The sequence below is a fragment of the Pteropus alecto genome, unplaced genomic scaffold (assembly GCF_000325575.1).
Source record: "Pteropus alecto unplaced genomic scaffold, ASM32557v1 scaffold7, whole genome shotgun sequence".
NCBI lineage: Eukaryota > Metazoa > Chordata > Mammalia > Chiroptera > Pteropodidae > Pteropus > Pteropus alecto.
Genome location: NW_006494614.1, coordinates 45,611,991 through 45,632,690, shown reverse-complemented (window position 1 = coordinate 45,632,690; position 20,700 = coordinate 45,611,991). Strand labels below are relative to the sequence as shown.

The 20,700-nt window shown below is 37.3% G+C and overlaps 1 protein-coding gene across 1 annotated transcript in view; it reads right to left on the bottom strand.

The window, feature by feature from the left end:
• MRPL48 (mitochondrial ribosomal protein L48) overlaps nt 1–14,736 on the bottom strand; it is a 47,263-nt gene extending 32,527 nt beyond the window's left edge. Inside the window, exons 1-3 of the mRNA XM_006926601.3 lie at nt 14,582–14,736; nt 6,414–6,466; nt 3,796–3,833 (exon numbers count right to left, since the gene is read on the bottom strand). Coding sequence (XP_006926663.1) covers nt 3,796–3,833; nt 6,414–6,466; nt 14,582–14,602 — 112 coding nt within the window. The 5' untranslated portion in view covers nt 14,603–14,736. The remainder of the gene's footprint in view (nt 1–3,795; nt 3,834–6,413; nt 6,467–14,581) is intronic.
• Between the last annotated feature and the right edge of the window lie 5,964 nt (nt 14,737–20,700).

Genomic DNA, 20,700 nt, shown 5'->3' with positions numbered 1-20,700 from the left:
GCCTCTTTATAACCAGTATTTTGAACTCTGCGTCTGTTAAATTACTTGACTCCATTATATCTGGATCTCTGTTCTGTTCTATCATGTGGTTTCTGCTTCTTTGTCTTCCCATTTTGGCTGCCTTTCTGTGTCTGTTTCTATGTACTAAGCAAAGCTCCTAAGTCTCCCAGTCTTATTAGTATGGATTTGTGAAGTAGGTGTTCAGTGGCACAGTCGTGACAGGGGCTCAGCTACAGACCAAATTTAGCCCAAGCCTCTGCCCCTCTAGAGCCACCTGTTAAGATTCAGCAAGCAATCCACAGATGCTGTGCTTATAGTTGCCTCAAAAGGCCAACCAGAAACCAAGGCCAGGTGCCTCCAGTGTGAGTCTAGACACTGCTCAGCAAGAAGCACCTGACTGGCTGAGGATATACCTGGATATGGCTTGGGTGGGGCTACGAGTTGGGCTAGGCGGAGTTTCAGGGAATCCTCTGGGCTGAGCAACCTTTGCTATCCAGTTTGATGAGGACTCAGTTACGGCAGTGTTATGTCCATGCACTGGGAGCGGGGAGGGCTCAACAGGGTACAATGAATACCGCTGGCACTTCTGTACAGTGTGAGTCTCGCCTTGGCCCTCCGACAATGTCTCCCTGTAAGTCCCTGGTGCCCCCTCACATAGCCTAATTGGCATTAGTGCACAAAGTGAGCAGGTCCATCATGACGAAAATCCACTCACAGATGCGGCCCCTCTAAGAGGTGTCTGCCACTGCCACTGCCACAGCCTCAGTCTCACTCAGCTGCTCGAGACCGGGCAGCCCTGCATCCTCGCCCCATCCTACCTTCTGCCATTGCAGGGTGATTTCTTGGATTTCTCCCTAGTTGTATGACTTGTTCATCCCAGGCAATTTTTCCTTGCTACTGCTGCTACTTATTTGTCACAATTTTGATTTGGTTGCCAGAGGAATGAAGAGAGCCTCTATCATCTACACCATTTTTTTCCCTTCTCAGTACTAATTTTTTTAAAAAAACTTCCTCAGAATACATACCAGTTCAAAATGAACTGTCTCTAGTTGTGTTAAGGGATAAGACCACAGTTAGTGAATAAGAGGACTTGAACATAATTCTTTCTTTTTTAATACTAAAGAAAGTCTAACAAAATGTTAATAATTACCAAATCTGGGTTTATTTGACATATTATCTTTTTTGCTTTTCTGTGTTTTTTACATCTTTCACAATAAAAAGTGTAAGTAAGAGAGAAATAACTATTAAAAAAAAACCTTTCCTGGATCCCATATCCCTCTCCAGCTCCTACCAATTCTCTTTCCTCCCATTCCAAGTCAAACGTCATAAAAATATTGTCCATAATAGCTTTCTCTAAATCCTGAACTCCCATTCACTTGTCAACTCACAGTTGACTTCCACAACTGACCCATCCCACCCTCACAGACACTGCTCTCACTGTCATCAGTGACCTCTTTGTTGCTAAAGCAAAAGATATTAAGTTCATATTTTCGTGATCTCTCAGCAGCACACATTGTAACTGTAACATGGTTGACCACCCTTTCCTTCTTAAAACACTTTCCTTTTGTCTGCCATGAAACTACACTATCCTGGTTTTCTCCTACCATTTTGGCCTTCCATTTTCAATCTCATTAGCCATCTCTTTCACCACCTACCCAATTTTTTAATGTTGGAGTTCTTCAGGGCCTGATCCTTGGGCCTTTTCTCTACTTGTTCTCGTCAGGTGATCTTATTTATCCCCATGACTCCAATTAAAATCGACAATATGATAGCTTCTATATTTACAGTTTCAACCCAAACCTATATTTTGAGCTCAAGATCAGTGTATCCAAATGGGCTACTTAATATATCCTCTCTATAGCGCTCGATTCAACATGTTCAAAATCAGACTCAGAATATCTTCTCCAAATTGTTCCTTATAAGGCAATACATTCAAAATAATTAAATATATATTTATTTATCAATTGTAGTAGAAACATGTTCACCATAAATTAAGTGGGAAAAAAAGGGGATTATAAAGTATTATATATCATTTCCTCTCATTACTATAAGACAAAAAAATACACACACACACACACATATATATACACACATACACACATATATATATATACATCTCTCTCTATATATATAGAGAGAGAGGGATATAAATGCCTAGAAAAAGATTTGGTAGGACATACACCAAAATGTTAAGCAATAATCTCTGGGTGGTAGGATTACAGTCGATTTTTATTTTCTTCAGCTTCTTCAGCTTCTTCTTGTGTGTGTGTGTTTATTTTCCATATTCTCTAAAATGGATGTTTTTCACTTTTGTAAGACATTCTTAGTTATCTTTTTAAATCTCCTGATAGGAAGCAATATGAAGTTCACAGCATCAATTATAAAGTTTTTTTACTAAAACTGTTTAACTTAAATCTAGTTAAGTTTTAGCTCTAACTTTGAGTTTGTAGAAGGCAACAGAGAAACATGTTATACAACACCATGAGAAAATAATTAGACAAATCAAGAAGGGAGAACATTCTATAAGATAGCCTATAAGTCACTGTTGTAGAAAAAAAGTGGTAGAACTGTTCTAGATAAAAGGTGACATAATAGTGAAATACAAAGTGTGAACCTTCATTGGCTCTTGGTTATAAACAACACCTACAAAAATCATTTTGAGGACAACTGAGGAAATAGATACAGTATTAGATAGTATTAAGGCATTATTATTAATTTTCCTGAGTGAGATATTGGTTTTGTGGTTAACTGAATGTAGAGAATGTCCGTATTTCTAGAAATGATGCTGAAATATTTAAGGGTGAAGTATGATGTCTGATAGAGATAGTGAAATGTTAACAATAGTTGAATCTAAGTGGTGGGTACATAAGTAAGTGTTCATTACATGTTCTTGGGGGGAAAAAACTATTTCTTAGAAGACTATAAGCTTCCATAAAGTAAGGACTGTATCCTCTTAATTTTATATCTTCAGCACCTAAAACACATCCTCGTACCATAAATGTTTGTTGAGAGAATGAAGAAATAAAACAAAGCCTGTATTTTGAGATGCTTTGGGGCTGGTAGAAATGGTGATTCTCTACACATTGAAGCCACCTTCTGAAATAATTAACAGATAAAAAATGTATTATACGTTATATGGTACACATTAGTCACTCAAATGTTAGTCCCTTCTTTATTCTCATGACTTTATCTCTGATATTCTTTAGATAAATGACAGATGTCATTAAAATCTAACTGCTTTGGAATGTCTCACATAACAGACAAAGCAAAAATGGCAAGTAATTGGGTTGAAACAAAGATTAACATTTATTGAGTTAATCAGATTGGATGGACATTCATTTTGGACAAAATACTATAAGAAAAGCCTCAGTTTGGTTGATGATGGACATGAAAGACAGATCTGGAATAGTAGAAATAAATAATAACAACAGCAGCTAACTTTTTGAGCACTTTATCTGTTTTATCTCATTGAATCTTCAAATAATTCATTGGAGTTGGTACTATAATTATCCCCATTTTTTAAAAGTGAGGAAATCAAGCTATGGAGAGGTAGCCAAAGGTCACAGAATATGTGGTAGAGTATGTGGCAGAGTTGGAATCCAAACTAACTACAGAGCTCTTGCTCTTAACCACTACTTTATGTTCTCACCCACTGTCCTATTCCATGTAAGAAGTAGGATTCAGTACCAGCCACTCTTCTCAAACATATGTTAGGCATCTTTCCAGACAAAATTATTACACAGTACTAGAGAGTCACTTAAAGCAAGCAGACTACATCAGAAAATAAATGCTTACCTACAGAACAGATGGGATTCTCTCCTGAAGTTTTGAATCTAAAAAGAAGGAGAGAGTATGTTGAATACAGTTAAATAACCACAATTTATTTGCACAGTTATCAAAACTTGTATACTCTTCATTAAAGATAAGTCAATGCCAGGTATTTCCTTATTCCCTTCTTACCTCCTTCCTACAAACATTATTATGTATATATTATGTGCCAGACAACAAGCTAGGTTTTGAGGATGCAACAATAAGTAAATGTCTCTATGGTCTAGTTGGGAAAGAGATACTATAGGTAAACAAATGTGAACCACAATTTAGTGCTGATCCAGAACAAAAACATGTATAAAATTTGGTGGAGCACAAAGGAAAATGTGGTCATTTCTACTACGGAGGTGAAACTATTTGAGCTGAGCTTTAAAAATAAACTATTCTCAATTATTTACCCTTACAGGCTAAGCATTCTAGGCAGAGGTACGAAAGTGGTATGTTTGGGGAACTGCAAGCAGCTGGATATGAATAGAACTTAAGCAACAGGGGGCATGGTGAAAGAGGTAATCAGGGGCGAGCTTATGAAGAACCTTGTACACTGTGCTAGGGAGTTTAGTCTTTACTCTGTGTAGGCAGTGGGACTGTTCTGGCAGAATTTAAGCAGAGGAGTGATATGATCAAGTTTAAGTTTTGGAAAGTTAACTCTGGCAGTAGGTGAGAAATGAATAGGAAGAGGTGAGACTGAGGCAAGAGAACCAGTGAGGTAGTTCTTGCAATAGCCTTGAACTATTAGAATATGTTCTGGGAGTATGGAGAAGAAGGGAAGGCAGTGGATACAGAAGCCAGAGAACATGGAAGAGAATAATATGGCTGTTTGGCTGACTAGATAATGAGAGTATTTTATTTTAGTTCAGCGTCCTGCAAAGCATTGGAACTAAATTGTGGAACAAGTTGGAGACAAGCAGATCTGTAACTAAATGCTGACTCTGCCATTTCCAAACTGTGACTTTAAGCAAGTTGTTTTATATTTCTGTAACTCAGTTATCTCATCTTTAAAATGCAGATAAAAATAGTATAATCTCATGGGACTGAAAATCTATCTTAAACTCTCTGAGCCAGTTTCCTCTTTTGTAAGATGATAATATTTATATTTGTCTTGTAGTATTTTTTTTGTGAAAATGAGAGAGAACATGTAAATGCCTAGCATGGTGCCATAGTAAGGGCATATTGAATAATTGACTGATTAATGTAAAAATCAATTAAGATAGAAAATAACAGGAAAAAGGCTTCAATACATGTAAAGGATTAAAGAAATCATCAAGGCTCATGAGTGTCATGTGGTCCAAGAAGATATGCAATTCACTGTTTTATATCATGTGGCTGCCACACATGAAGCACTCAGTGAATATCTGCCGAATAGAGAAATAAACTATTAAATGTTCTTCATTACCATCTAGAGAAAAACAATGGATAAGTAGCATACTGTATATGCGGAAGAGCAAAAAAAAAAAACTTGGGTTGGAACCTTAACTCCAACTCATATTAGCTATGTGCTCTTAAAGCAATCGATTAACCATTCTGAACCTCAGTTATTTATGCATAAAATTGAGATAATATCACCTGTTTCACCAAGTCACTAAGAAGATCTATTCACTCATTAAACAAATATTTATTAAATGCCTACTGTGTGTCAGAAACCATTCTAGGCCTTAGAGATATAGTAGTAAACAAAACTATCAAAGTCCTTATCCATATGATGCTTATATTCTAGTGGGTGGAGGGGAAGACAGATAATTTAAATACATATACACATGCATAAATATAAAATGTGTCAGGTGGTGATACGTGCTATGAAGAAAAACAAAACAAGATAAGGGGATAGAGATTGATGGAGGGGGTATTTTACATAGGGTAGTCAGGAAAGGCCTCTATGATAAGAATACAGTAAGAGAGCAAGTGATATGGATATCTGATGGAAGAATGTGCAAAGATCCTGGGGTGGGAGAGTGCTTAGATCATCAAGGAATAGAAAAGGAGCCAGTGTGGCTAAAGCTGAGTAAATAGTAGAATACCATGAGGGAATAGATTATATAAAGAGTTGAAAGCCATGGTAAAGATTATAGATCTTATTTTGATTAAGATGGGAGATTTCTGAGATTTCTGAGTTGGCATGAGCAAACTTGATTTTACAAGAATCACTTTGATTTTAGTATGAAAGATAGAAGACAAAAGTGAAAACTGGGATACCAGTTAGAAGACAAAATGATGCTACTTCAGAAGATAAGGAACTGGTCTCTAGTAGTTTAGCAAAACAGAAAGCATAAGGCGTGAAACTGGAGGTAAGTAACGGTTTGATGCTGTAATATTTCAAAAGTAGAACCAAGAGGATTTGTTAAAGAATTGGATGTAGAGTGAGAGAAATAACAGTGTCAAGGATGACTCCAAGAATTTCAACCTGAGCAACTAGATGAATGGATTTGTCACTTACTGAGAACGGGGAAAGAGCAAGATGGCAGGGGAGTTAGTTCATGCTTGAGATGCTTAGTAGACACACAAATGGAGATGATGAAAGAAAAATGCTTTGTGAACTACCCAGTAGAATACAAATATTAGCTATATTCAACTACTGTTAATATCCTTACCTTAAGAGGGGAAAGGCTTGCTTAAAAATGATATCATTCCTCAGACACAGCACCTACAGCAAAACAGCCAGGTTAGAACAATCTTAAACATTCACAGACTTCCAAGCACCTCTTCGCAAAGAGACTAGAAACCCACAGTACACCAACCAAAAGGACCCAAAGGCTCTTGTCTGGCAAAGAAGCTGTCTTATAGTTAATACCAAACATGCAGGCAAACCATAGTCATCTTTTTTCTTATGCCACCCACTACAGAAAATAGAAGGCCCCCTTCCATGATGCTTTTTAAAAAACAAACAAACCTATTTCCTCTTTCCAATTTGATCTATTTTTTTCTAATATCAATGAACAACTAGTGTGAGTCTGCCAAGCACAGGCACCATATGAGAGACTTTCTTAATTCTTCTCTAATTTTCAAAACACTGCAAGGTAATTTTACAGGTGAAGGAACTGAGGCCCATACAGGTTATAGTCCAAGAAATTATAGCTAATAAGTGGCTAAGATGACTATTTTACTCCAAAGACTATACCTCTGTTACAGCACACTGTCTTTCTCAATAGTAATAATAGTGATACCAATATCAACAAAATAATGAGAGGAGACAGTAGCGGTGGCAGCTTCCCTCCCTAAGATTCTACCCTCCCCAGTTATTGCAATCTCACTCTGTCCTGCTGGGCACCCAGTCAAAAGATTAATGGCATAGCTTATCTAAGGGAGTGTTTAACATAGACGAGGTCTTCTTATAAACTAGATAATAAATACTAAATGTCCTTAAGGTCATATAACATAAAGAGAAAATCCTGTCTGCTATAGATAACAATTTCAATTCCTTTAACATGTATGCATTAAAAGACTTGTAAGCAAAAACAAAAGGAAGTCTGAGAAACAGTCACAGACCATAGGAGCCTAAGGAGACGTGACGACTAAATGTAACATAATATTCTGAATGGGATTCTGGAACAGAAAAATGACACTAGATTAAAAAAGGAAAGAAATATGAGTAAAGTATGGACTTTAATTAATGATAATATGTCAATATTGGTTCATTAATTATGAAAAATATACCACTACTAATGTAAGATAATAATAGAGAAAATTGGATGTGAGGTATGTTGGAATTCTCTGTACTATCTTTGCAACTTTTCTGTATTTCTACAACTATTCTAAAATAAAGTTTATTTTTAAAAAGATTATTATGTACCAACTACTATGCTGAATATTAAAGAGCCTATACAAGCAAAATGTAACAACATGGATGAACTCTAAAAACATTATACTAAGTGAAAGAAGTCAGTCACAAGAGTCAAATATTGAATGACTCCATTTATATGAAATACCGAGAATAGGTGAATCTACAGAGAAAGCAGATTAGTGATTGCCTAGAGCTGAGGGGCTGAGTAGCTGGGAATGACAGCAAAGGGACAGGAGGTTCCTTTTTGGGGTGATGACATGTTCTAAAATCAATTGTAGTGATGGTTGCACAACTCAGAATATATTAAAAGCCACTGAATTGTACATTTTAAATGGATGAATTGTGTGGTACATGAATGATATCTCAATAAAGCTGTTTAAAAATGTAAACACAATCCCTGTCCAACAGGAATTTGAATGGCTGGAGATCTGGACATACATTTGTATCAAACAGCTAAGCAATATTACAACCATTATGTGATTAAGTCACAATAGGTGATACAAACAATAAGCACCTCTGGCAGGAAATCCAGGTGGAGCTGGCCAGAAGATCTTAGCACTTGGGGTGTTACAGACTTTGCTGAAAATCTGTTCAAAGTCAATTGCCTTCTCCCCAACTTCATATAGGCATGGATATACAAAAGTTTGCACACTACGGGAGTCACTAAAATTCTTAACATCACCCATAGACCACTATTCTAAACCAAGAGAGGCTCAGGGGTAAGGGTCATGTCGTATTTCCATATAGCAGCTATTCAATCAAGTTTAGTTTTGGTGAAGTGAATGAGTGATAACCATTGCTACCATTTATTAAGTACCCACATCTATTTTGTAAATAATGTGTCTAAATCATAATTCCCTTACAGAATATGTATTATTATCTCATTCTATAGTTGAAACTGAGACTAAGTAATCTACCCAAAGTCAAACAGCTACTGTCAGAACTAGCATAGGATCATAGGTTTCTCTGACTCCAAAGCAAATAATTCCCACACTATTTTATACCCTCTCTCACATAAATGAATGTGTTGGTACTTAGGAAATCAGGAAGAGGAGGTAGGGGAGAAATAATAAAATTTTCCAGAAAAAGTCTCCCAGAGAATCGAAGATTGGAAAGGATATGAATATATGGAAGGAAGGGCAAAGTACATAGACAATCATAAAAATCACAATTAAGTCGGATACTAAAAAACTTTGTAAAGTATGTGTGTAACATGCCTAACCTAATATTGGCCAAATAAAAGATAGAGCAGGCAAACTATGAGCCTCAGAAGACAGAAGCACTAGCCAGCTCCCCCACCAATGGCCACCATACCGTGGACCTCAAGAAGGAAAATATCTGCAAACGGATCCATGGTTAACTCAGCCAGAATTTCTAAGCAGAATCTAGCTGCCATTGCCAACAGATGCCTCTTATGCACTCTGCATTTCAGGGAAAAGCCATGGTCTGAGTTGCTGCACTGTTTCTCTCTCCTGAGTCAACCCTTACAAAAGAGTTCCTGGTATTATATTTTGACCAATGGGCTGAGCCCTTCCCTGTCCAATCAGAACGGCACAGCCATATCCTCATTTGCATCTTTATTGACTAATCAGAGCAGCTTCAAAACAAGCAATCAGAACGCACTATTCCAACCAATCAGGTCAGTGCTATTTGGGCCAATCAGATTGTTTGATTTTGGATTCTTCATTTACATAAACATGGACCAATCAGGGATGGGGGAGGTACTTTCTTCTTATAAGAGGGTGTCCTGTTTGTCACCATGGAGTACATTTTCTGTTTCTCTGGTTTGCAAAATATTCGCCTGAATAAAGTTACTAACCCTTCATTGCACCCCAAATTGGGGGCTCCTGTTGGTGTTGGATTGATGGCAGCAACCTTTTTGCCAACAATACCTTGGCTCGTACTTGCTCCCTCTGAAGTTAGAACAGGTGGCACTTAAGATTCCTGCAGGCCCCCGATCAACCATGACAAACAGCACAGAAATCAAAGCAAACAGAGTATATTCTTAAATGGGTCATTTCATACAGAAGAGGTACTGGGAGGGAAGAAAGACCTAGATGAAAATGATTTTTCCTCACTTTAATTGTTCAGATTTCTCAATCTTTATTATAATAGCAAAGGATTTAATTATCTAAAAGCCAGGCTTAAAGGTTGACAACTTTCTGGAAGATATTCAAATTGTAGCGTGAACGCTCTCTTTCAGCTCTGGGAAATGTGCTTCTCTTCCCCTGCAATGTTCAGCATTATTTATCAGAACCAAAGTAATCTATTTTGGGACTGTATCTACAAACACCACCTCCTCCCAGTCAGCAAATAAAGAGCAGCTACAGTTCTGGAACAAATTGAAGAGGAGGGCAGTGATGCTAGCGAATGAATGAGGACACAGCTGCTGCAATGGGTTACAAAAATACTTGTCCCATGAGCTCCGGAGCCAGGAACTAGGAAAAGACTGCTACCAAAGAACCAAAGTCATGGGGCGAAACCTATATAGTACAAGAGTAGCTTCAGACAGCAGAGCCCCAGGGTGAGTAATGACAGCAATGGGTAAGGGACCCTTCAGGCAAGCAACCGAGAGCTGTTTTATGAAGACTAACAGAATATATTTGTATATTAACAAATATCATTTAAACTAGGATTATTATTTATTGAATACATCCTTTGTGCTGAGCATGTTCCATGTACTATTTCAATTAATCTTTATACCAATCCTCTGATAGAGGCTTAGGAAAAAACAGAGGCTTAGGTAAATTGCCCAAAATTATAGGCTGGTAAGAGGTACCATAATTCAAACCCAAGTGTGACTGAATCCAAAGCCCACGTTTTCCATTCTGCCACACTGCCTCTCAAAAGAGTAATACTAATTTATACTAGTGAAATTCATATGCTAATAACAATAGTCTCAATAACCCTGTTGTTGAAGATCTGCTATATGCTGAACATCATTTCCTTTAATGCTCACAACTATTCTGTGAGGTAGATACTTCTACTTCCATTTTACTGTAAGGAAACCAAAGCTCAGAAAGGTGACCTTTTCTGAGTTCTTTCAAAATTGCTTATTTATAGTTTTTCCTTTGGCCATTCTCTTCTGAATATGTTTAAGATGTTGACTATCGAAGTCTGTCTTTGCACTAAGTCTTAATGGCAGTTAGAAGTACTGGTTATAGATTCACAAAGGACTGAGTTTGAATATCAGCACTTCATTCTTATTAGAATGTGATCTTTGACAAGTCACTTAAGAAATACCTGACCTCACATACTGTATGATTTCATTTATATGAAATGACCAGAACAGACAAATCCATAAAGACAGAAAGTAGATTATTGGCTACCAGGGAGTGGGCAGGGGGAGTGGGGAATGAGAAGTGACTGCTTATGGTTACAGGATTTCTTTGGGGAGTGATGAAAATATACTGGCATTAGATATTGGTGATGGCTGCACAAATTTGTGGATATACTAAAAACTGAATTTTCTACTTTTAAAGGGTGAATATTATGTATGATATGTGAATTATATCTCAATATTTAAAAAAAAAAAAAAAAGAATACCTGGCTTCACACCATTTAACTGCTGGATGGCACTTATAGGCCACAGTTGAGCTGTTAATCCCAATTCCCTAACTTCCTTCAGGACTAAGTTCAGTTTCAAATTACCTGCAGTCACCTTCTGAAATATAAGTCTACTCCCATATTATCTCCCCAACTCTCATCCCCATAGTTCTCTACATACTCTTCCTTAATCCAATCCTGACTGCTTCTCCTCCTCCCAATTTCCTAGGGGCCATCTGGAACTCCTAGTATATTCTCATTTCAGGGACTTTGCACATGTTCTCCCTGTCTAAATTCTATCCTTCTTTAAGTTTTAGTCATATAACATCCTCAAGAAAACTCTTCTGACTGTTCAGACTTGCTTGGCTCCTGCTGTTACACACTCATACAGTACCCAGGGTCTTTCTTTTGTGGCACTTATAACAATAAATTAAGTAGTTATATGTTTAATTAGCCTCTTTGCTAGGAATATAAGCTCCATGAAAAGAGGAAACTGCTACATCCCAGGATTTAGCATACTGAAACATAACAGGTGCTGAACAAATATTTGGTGATCAAATTAATAAATCCCACCAAACCTCATTTTCTTATCTCTACAGAGGTTATAAAAATATTTATCTCAAAAAGTTGATAATATGGTTAAATTACATAATATTAAAAAAAAGGGCTTAGCAAATGCAAGACATATTGTTAATTGTCAAATTGGTAGCACTAATGATAATGGTGGTGACTGTTCAGCTCCTCATTTATTAAATAATAGTGTGTGTGACAGGTGCTGAAGATAAAAACATGAACAAAATAGAAAAATGTCCCTGTCCTCCACTTACAATCTAGTAGTGACCAGGCTACAGCCACTTCATAACCATTTTCCTGGCCTTTGGACTCCCTGCCTTCTAGGCACTCTGAAATTTGTGTCCTATTTCCTATCTTCTTATGTCTTCCTAATTCATGTCTGTTGGTTTGTTATTTGCTTCAGTCCTCACTACTAGTTATTCATATGAACTCTGCTCCACATTACCTTCAATGTTTTCATTTGAACTATGAGATCGGTCCCCAAAGTTGCTCCTTCTGGGCTGATATCTTGATCAGTCAATATGTTTTCTGGGATTTGATGAATATCAGTATTAGCATCTTAATCAGATCCACCTTGCTCTACTGTTTCTGTTGACCTAAAGAGGTATATGATTCTGCCTAGTTTTATTACTATAAAGCTGGGCTTCTCACTTATCTAAAATGTGAGATGATTATTAGCTAATAATTTCTTAGGGTCCCAAAGAAAGAGCACTGAGTTAAGAGTTTGAAGTTCCAGTCTCAACCCTACCATGTACTTACCATGCAATGTCAGCATTTGTTTATTCACTTATTCATTCAGTATTTATCAGGTACCTATTTTAAGCTAAGTACACTGTAGACTTCGTACATACAGATATGAAGAAAATATAGTTGTGTGCCCTCAAATCTTTCAGTGAGGAGAGATGTGCAAATTATTTACTATATTACAATGTGAGATCAATATAATGGACTGTATAGATCACAAAGAAGGAAGGACTGACAACTAGAAAGGTCAAGAGGAATTTTCATTCTTCATTTCACAGATGAGGAAAACCAAGATTATCATCAAATTAGGGAGATGTGAAATACTCATAAAAGGAAAGGCAATAGGGTCTTAGAGGAGTAAAAAATTTAAGCTCCAGTCTCAGTACTACCATTTAAAAGGCCACTGCCCTATAAGCAAGGCATTCATTCATCCAGGCATTCAGTAGAACACCTGAGAACCTATTATGTACCAGTAGCTTCCATTTCCTCATCTTGCACCTGCCAGGACTCTCTCATAATATTACGAATATCAAATGAAATTATACAAATGAAGCAGTTTATAACTGTAGAATATCAATATACCTACTTGCATAAACAGCAATTCCAGATAGCAGCATCATCTGCATTTTACAGATATGAAACTGGAGCAGAGAGAAGTCAAACAAGAGATAGAATACAGGTCTGATGCAAACCCATTAATTTTCCTCATAACTGTAAAGTATTAACTAACACCTCAAGACAGGCTAAGATGAGGACAGTCACATGACTGCATGTGATTAGGTGCCAAAACATACTACCAGTAGGAGTTCAGAAAATAAACAGACATGGAGTGATCAGAAAGCGTTTATAGAAAAGATAACATGAGCTGGGCCCTGAAGGAGGGGAGTAATTGGATAAATGATAAGAAAGGTAAAGGTACTCCAAATGAAAAAGCTCCATAAGATCAAGGATCAGGAATTCAGCGTTTAGCAAATAAAAAGAAGACTATCTGGACAAAGCAGGAGGGCAGACAGAAGAGTAAAGTCAGTAGAAAGGAATATGGAAGGGAACAGTGGCATCAGACTTGGAAGGGCTCTATATGTCCTTATTTCTTCAGATGATGGCCTAATGACAGATTTCCATGGGCACTCCTGGAGTATAGAATGGTTAAAAACAGTATTCCTTGAAAAATGATCTCTCCCTTTCAGCATTCCTCAGAATCAAGGCAAATAGAGCAGGAGCATGGAGCCACCAATCTGATCATCTTTACCAACAGAATTTTGAAACTTTCTGATTATTTTTCTATTATCCTTTCACAGATATGGCCAAATTCTCACAATTTCGCTAAGATGAAGTGAACAACAGTGAGTCATTTCATATGAAGTGAGGTTTGGGCCCTTAAGGAAACAAATCTAGAGAAATTTAGGGGCTGCTCGAAGATAACTACTAGTAGATCCCCGAGCACAAATGATCATGCTAATCTATGGATCATGGAGATTATAGTCTCTACAATTAATGCCTAAAATAAAATTTTAACATAAATTGCTAAAAATAAGTCATTATTCTAAGCAGCATACAACTGAAAGAGTGCAATCGATAACGTTCAGTCTGTTAAGAGGACAAGGTAAGGCCACAGAATGCATTTCCGGTGGTTCATACGGTTTTACCGCAGTCACTTAAATAAGGTTTTACAAGTAGAAATGTAGTTTATTACCATCCTTCCCTTATTGCCAAGTAGTCTCAGATTAGTTCAGCAAGTCAAAAACGGTATTTGTAGAAAAAAAATCTGGAAGTTGATGACTTAACACAAAATAAAGTGACCTGCTTAAGGTCATACAGATTATTGGGACCTATCCTGGTGTGATTTTCAGCGGAACTCTTTCCAAGCCAATGGACAGCGACCGTAGCTAGTAGCGGGTGCTTAGCGCGTGGGATATTGCGGCGGAGGGCGCCCAGAGAAGAGGGAGCGCAATCGTTTGATTACAAGGCGCCGCATGTGCTGCCGGGAAGAGGCTTGGTCTCTCCAGTGAATAATATACCCGGATGTCTGCAGAGGCGGTGATAGCCACAGCCACCTCCCAGGTCTGCTCTCCCCACCACCCTGGCCGCGGCCGGCATGCGCGAAACCTACGTTACCTTTCCCAGAGCTCCGTTCATCCTCTGCTGTTGCGGCCTGTTATTGTGGAAGCTGAAGATCAGCTCAAACAGCCGCAATCCCTGGGCGGCTGCAAACACTGACGGAACGGCCTCGATCGGTCCAGTAACAATATCCGACCGAGACTCGCTGAACTCTGCAGCATCTTGGTTCCGGCAGCCTCTGCCTAGAAATTCCCCCCTCAGACTCCGCGCTCACTACAGCTCAAGTGTCACCTTCACTGCTTTCTCCAGGCGGAATTGTCAGCTCTTGTTGCTCAGATAACTTTGCACAAATTTCTGTTTCATTTACCATACTATATATTAATTGTTACTATCTCCTGCATTTGATTTTAAGTTTCTCAAGGACTGAGATCCTGTCTGATTAATTCGTTCCAGCGTCTAGCACAGAACATGGCGATCTGACTTCTAACCTCTAAAAGCTGATTGACTCTAACTTTTCTGACATTCGATAGCCTCCTAATAATTAATAATTATTTTTTATTGAGTGACCACTATGTGCAATGCATTATGTTCAATGCATCATTTAACTGTGAATTTGTCTCTGTAAATGGTCTCTTAGCAATTCTGCCCCCAAAGGAGTTAACGGCTACCTTTGGGGGACATAGATTTACCCACATAGCCCTTTGTAGCTCCTTGAAATTTCATCATAGGAAGGACTGATAAAACAACAGGTTAAAAAACCTTGGCAGAGTTTCTGACAAAAAAGCAAACTCGCTATCACTGCAGCCCCGTTCATATTTACCAGTTTTTACACCTTTTCCTTGAGAACAACAATAATGAAAACAGTAGCAGCAGCAATAATAGTAACAGCAACAATAAAAATAACTATATTTGTTATTTCACTTGATGTTGACTTCATGTGACCGCATATACGCTTTATACACAAGAGTTTTTATATTTCTGTAGTTGGAATTCCTCATTGCTTTATACTTGTCTGTTTATGGCTTTATCTTCCTACTAATCTCTGTGAGCCACTTTTTAAAAAGAAAAGTATGTATTTAAAGTGTACAATATGATGATTTGATAAATATATACATAGTGAAATGATTATTAGTCAAGCTAGTTAACATATCATCTCCTTATATGGTTACCTTTTTGTGAGTGATGAGAGCACCTGAAATCTACTGTCTTAGCATATTTCCAGTATTCAATACAGGATTTCATTATCTAAAGTCATCATGCTGTACATTGGATCTCTAGACTTACTCATCCTGCATAACTGGAACTTTGTACCAACATCTTTGACCAACATCTCCCATCCTCCAGCCTGAACCCTTGGTCACCACCATTCTATACTCTGCTTTTATAAGTTTGACTATTTTAGATTGCACACAAAAGTGAAATCATGGAGTATTTGTCTTACTGTGTATGGCTTATTTCGTTTAGCATAATGTCCTTCAGGTTTATCCATGTTGTGGCAAATGACAAGTTTTCCTTCTCTTTAAAAGCTGGCATTATCTTCCATTATTTATATACTGTTTATACTGTTTTCCATAATGGCTGTACTAATTTACATTCCCACCAACAGTGTTCAGGGGTTCCCTTTTCTCCACATCCTTCCTAACACTTGTTAAATGTTACCTTTCCTACTTAGTCTCTTACATCAGCTTCATAGCAATGGTGTGGTCCCTCTAGTGTACTTGCACACTCATTTTTTATTCCCTCAATACAGTATCTTGTAACTATTTGTTTACTTGTATATCCTTCCCACTAAATTGTGAGCATTTTTAAACAAGTATTCTTTTTTCCACCTCAAAGATTAATACAGATATTGTTATGTTTATCGTTTTGTACTTTTCAAACCTCTTACACAAACCTTATGCAATTTTATCAAAGGTAAGATGATCCATATGTTTTTTCACTTTGTGCATGATAAAACGGAACGGAAGATGATAGATGGCTTGCCTAAGCTTAAATGACTAGTACATGACAATAATAGGGTAATGACAATAGATTTTTAGCTCTGGAACCCCTTCTTATGGTTAATACCAAGAGCAAACTCTGAGATCCTCCCATTACCAACCCTAAATCTCAAACAGGCATTTGGCGAATTGACATTTACACAGCACAAACGAATTTGGGCCACAAGCAACTTCACTGAGGCACTAACAATGAAGTCAGCCTTTTCCCAGATAAGAATGGAGGTTAAATGCAGTGAAGCACCAACTTCTTCAGTCCTGTAAATTTCTCCTCCACCTCCAGACAGATGTCTCCCAATCTTTGTTCATTCCATCTTATTCTCAGTCCTGTGCAGCATAGCATATTCTTAAAGGAGTAGTCTTTATTTTTCTTTATATCCCCAGCATTTGGCATAGGTCATAATTATGCTCCAATAAATGTTGAACAAAATAAAGAATGAGTGGATATTTAAAAGTTCCTAGATGTTATTATGAATTTTAGAATTTCTAAGCTCTTGTACACCCCCCTCCCTTCCCTTCTAACACACACACAAGCATGAAGGAACTCTGCCTTTCTGGCTTTATTTTTACTAGCCAGCCTTCTTTAAAAGCTTTTTTTATTTAAAAACAAAAACAAAAACAAAACAAAACAAACCTGCTCCAGTCCCCAGCACAACCACATCAGAGAAAGCCTTAGGGAACAAGAGAGGATAAAAAGAGGCCCTTTAGAAGAATATGTTTGATCTCAGGTTAAACTTCCTTGAAAGTAATACTTCTATGGTACCTATTATAAAAAGTTTCCCAAGGGTGACAAATTTATGGCTTAAGTAGAATATATATATTAAGCCCATTCTAACTGAAAACTATTTTAGTTTCAGTAGGACTTTTCTTTTTCTTTCTTTTTTTTCTTTTTTGGAATGGTTTTGGTACAAAGAAAATCATACTTAAAAGGCCATAAGTGGAAGAGAGGTGGCTACCTAGGAAAAGTCAGAAAGGGTTGGGGCTGACTCTCCAACCTATACTTTACCAGTAATTTTATGCTTCTGCAGTGCTGGGCCAAGTAAACGGGGATTACCTTACCCTGGAGAGAAGGAGAAAGGATGATGAAAGAGGCTGCAAGAGAGAAGCTCAAGTGGTTAGTGAGATCACAGAAGCCTGTAAGAAAGGAGGGAGAAGGGTACAAAGAACCATTGCCAACCAGCTATGTGTGCAACTCAGTCGAGAATCTTTCTAGAAGCTCAGAAACTATGTTCAGGTTACTGAGAGAGCACCTGCTGCACAAAGCTCCTTCAGCACAGAGATTCTAGAATATTTAGACACTTGAGAGACTATCTGCTCACTGCTTCTCCCATCCCTTTCAGGATGGCCTGCACTAAACCAGCCTTTATAACTTACACCATTACTTCCTAGTCCATAAGAAGATTCTTATGGAAGAATCCTTTGCAGTTTCTGCTGCCCAATCCCCAGATATCACATATGTACTGAAAATCAGGAACAGAAAAACTATAATTTCATTCTAGCAAATTACTCAAAGTCTCTAGTGTAATTCTTCCTGGAAGTTTGGGATTAGGAGACAGAGACAAAAGCATGATGGGAGACCAATTTTGAAATAAATTCCTCAGAAGAGAGTAATACATCCTTGACCTACTGAGATAAGAGCTTCAACTATCCTCTCTCTTTATTTGAATGCCTCCTCCTCTTTACCATCACATCTATTTCCCAGGTTCCACTTTCGCCGTCTCTCACATGAACTATTGTGCTGGCTTCTAGATAATCTACCAGCCTTCAGTCTCATCCACATTCCAGTTTATTTCCAAAAGCAGCCTTCCTGAAGCACGCATCATGAAGATTATGATTTAAAAAGAAAAATAAATCCAAACAAACAAAACCTCAATAGCTACTTACGACCCTCCAATTTAACAACACACTCCTTACATTGGTATTCATAGCTCTCATGATTATCTCCAATTTACCATTCCAGCTATTCCTAGTCACGTATCCTTAGCTTCTACTACACTGATAACTGCTCAACATATTTTCCCATATCTCCCTTCTGGACTTTATTATTTGTATTATAGTTATTTGCAGATGTGTTTTGTCTGATCACTGGACCATGCTCCTTGATTTTAAAATCCTTGTTTGATTCAGTATTCAGCATGTAAAGTTTCAGCATCTTTATAGCATGTACACATAGGAGGCACCAAAAGATATTCATGGATGAACTTTGGGCTTGCTGAAGAATACTAACACACCTTTGGCCCCGAGGATTGCTAATCAAAATATAAATGGTTCTCAGATAAGCTACTCTTACTTGAGTCTCTGAGAGCATTTTCTTGAAGAAAAAAAAAAGGGAGGGGATACTTACTGTAAAACATTTCATTATATTTCTCTTATTTTACATGTCTTTTCAAAATAGTTTTAATATAGTGCATCCAATTTTACAGGAAGTTTTGTTTCCAGTATATTATGACATAAACTATTCCCTAGCTTATTAAAACTCATTGCACATATCATTTTGTAGCTGTAAAATATTCTGTTATAAAGATGTATCATTGGATCTTAAATTTTTTACTTTCAATATTACAAATTACGCTAAATTTTCACTTTACAATTACTTTCTTATGATAGTTATCATGAGAAGAAAAATTAGTTCTAGATAGATTCATTTTGAGGTTTTTGGTATATTTTGCCAAATTGCTATTGCTTTATTTCTCAGTTTCCTTTTTTGCCACACCTTCATAAGCACTAAATATTAATATATTTGAAAACTTTCCATATTTGGTAAGTAAAAAATTGCATATCAAAAATCTTTACAAATTTGATTGTTTATAAATTGCATAATCTTTATTTTCATTTTCTGTTGCTAATACGATCAAACCTTTCCCCACATTTTATTATCCAGTTGTATTTCCTTTGTGAATTGCTTGTTCATGTTGATTATCTATTTATCCTGTGGAGTCTTAATACTTTTTTCCTGCCAATATCAGCCTTTTAAACACACCCTTATTATATTTTAGTAAGCAGCTTATATTCAGGGAAAGAACACCATACATGTGTTCAAGAAATCTGGTTCAAGCCCCACCACAACCATTATGTGACCTGGAGCAAGTCATTTCTCTTTAGACCTCATTATCCAAATCTGTGTAATGAGGATGATGGAATAGGAGCTCTAAGATCAAGGGAAAGGCCGAGTGGATGGGGCTACACTCCCAAACTCCTGCCTTCTGCTTAATTAGAACAGCGTCCCTTTTATCCATGTGCATATATGTATGTATGTGTGTGTAAATCCTAAGGCCCCTTGATCTCTAATGGTCTTTCTGCCATTAATAGGTGGTAACCAAATTAGATAACTTTGTACTGTTGTTATTTCCAGCTTACAGATAAGGAAACTAAGGTTCAATCCAAGTAGCCATTATTCTTCAAGTCTGGCTAAGAGGAAGCTAGAACTTCCAATTCCATTGTGGTCCCTAGCCTCATCCTGAATCCAGAAGCACCCTCTTTCCTGAAACTGGGCTGCTCAGCATTTCAGGGTCCTTTAGCATATATATTCTAACAACGAAATGTTCAACAAATCTCCACCCTAGACCACTTGAGGTAACTCTGTTCCTTCCAAGCAGGCAAATTCTTCAGAGTAAAACAAGTCTCCCTGAGTTGATAATACCATCATGGCCTAGGAAGTGATCACTGACCTCAAAAAGGACTCTGCTATATGCTCAGCTATATAGAACTAGGGGAGATGCTATACCACCTGATTTTTGCGACATCTGATTCTCTGAAAGTTTCAAAGCTTTCTTTTTAAAAATTTTATACCATTCAGTAATAATAACACAGTGCCTTCATAGACATTTTCTCAATTGTTCATCATCACAATCTTATAAAGCAAGTAAAGAAGGACTCACATCCTCATCACAAGATTAGGAAATTAAGACAAAAGGTTAGAGTGACTTGCTCAACATCACATGGAAAGTGGATCCAGGTTTTTTTCTACTAGTTCAGTGCTCTTTTCATTCAACCACTACCACTCAACTTTACCTCATTTGATAACTGTTAGAGACCCACACTCAGGCCAATTTATCATTATTACAGATCTCCTGAACTGTCAGTCCCTCTACCCCCAGATCTCATGGAAGAGACCAAAAACCAAAATTTATTTATCTCCTATCAAATAAATAAATAAGTGAATAAATCCATGTAAAACTC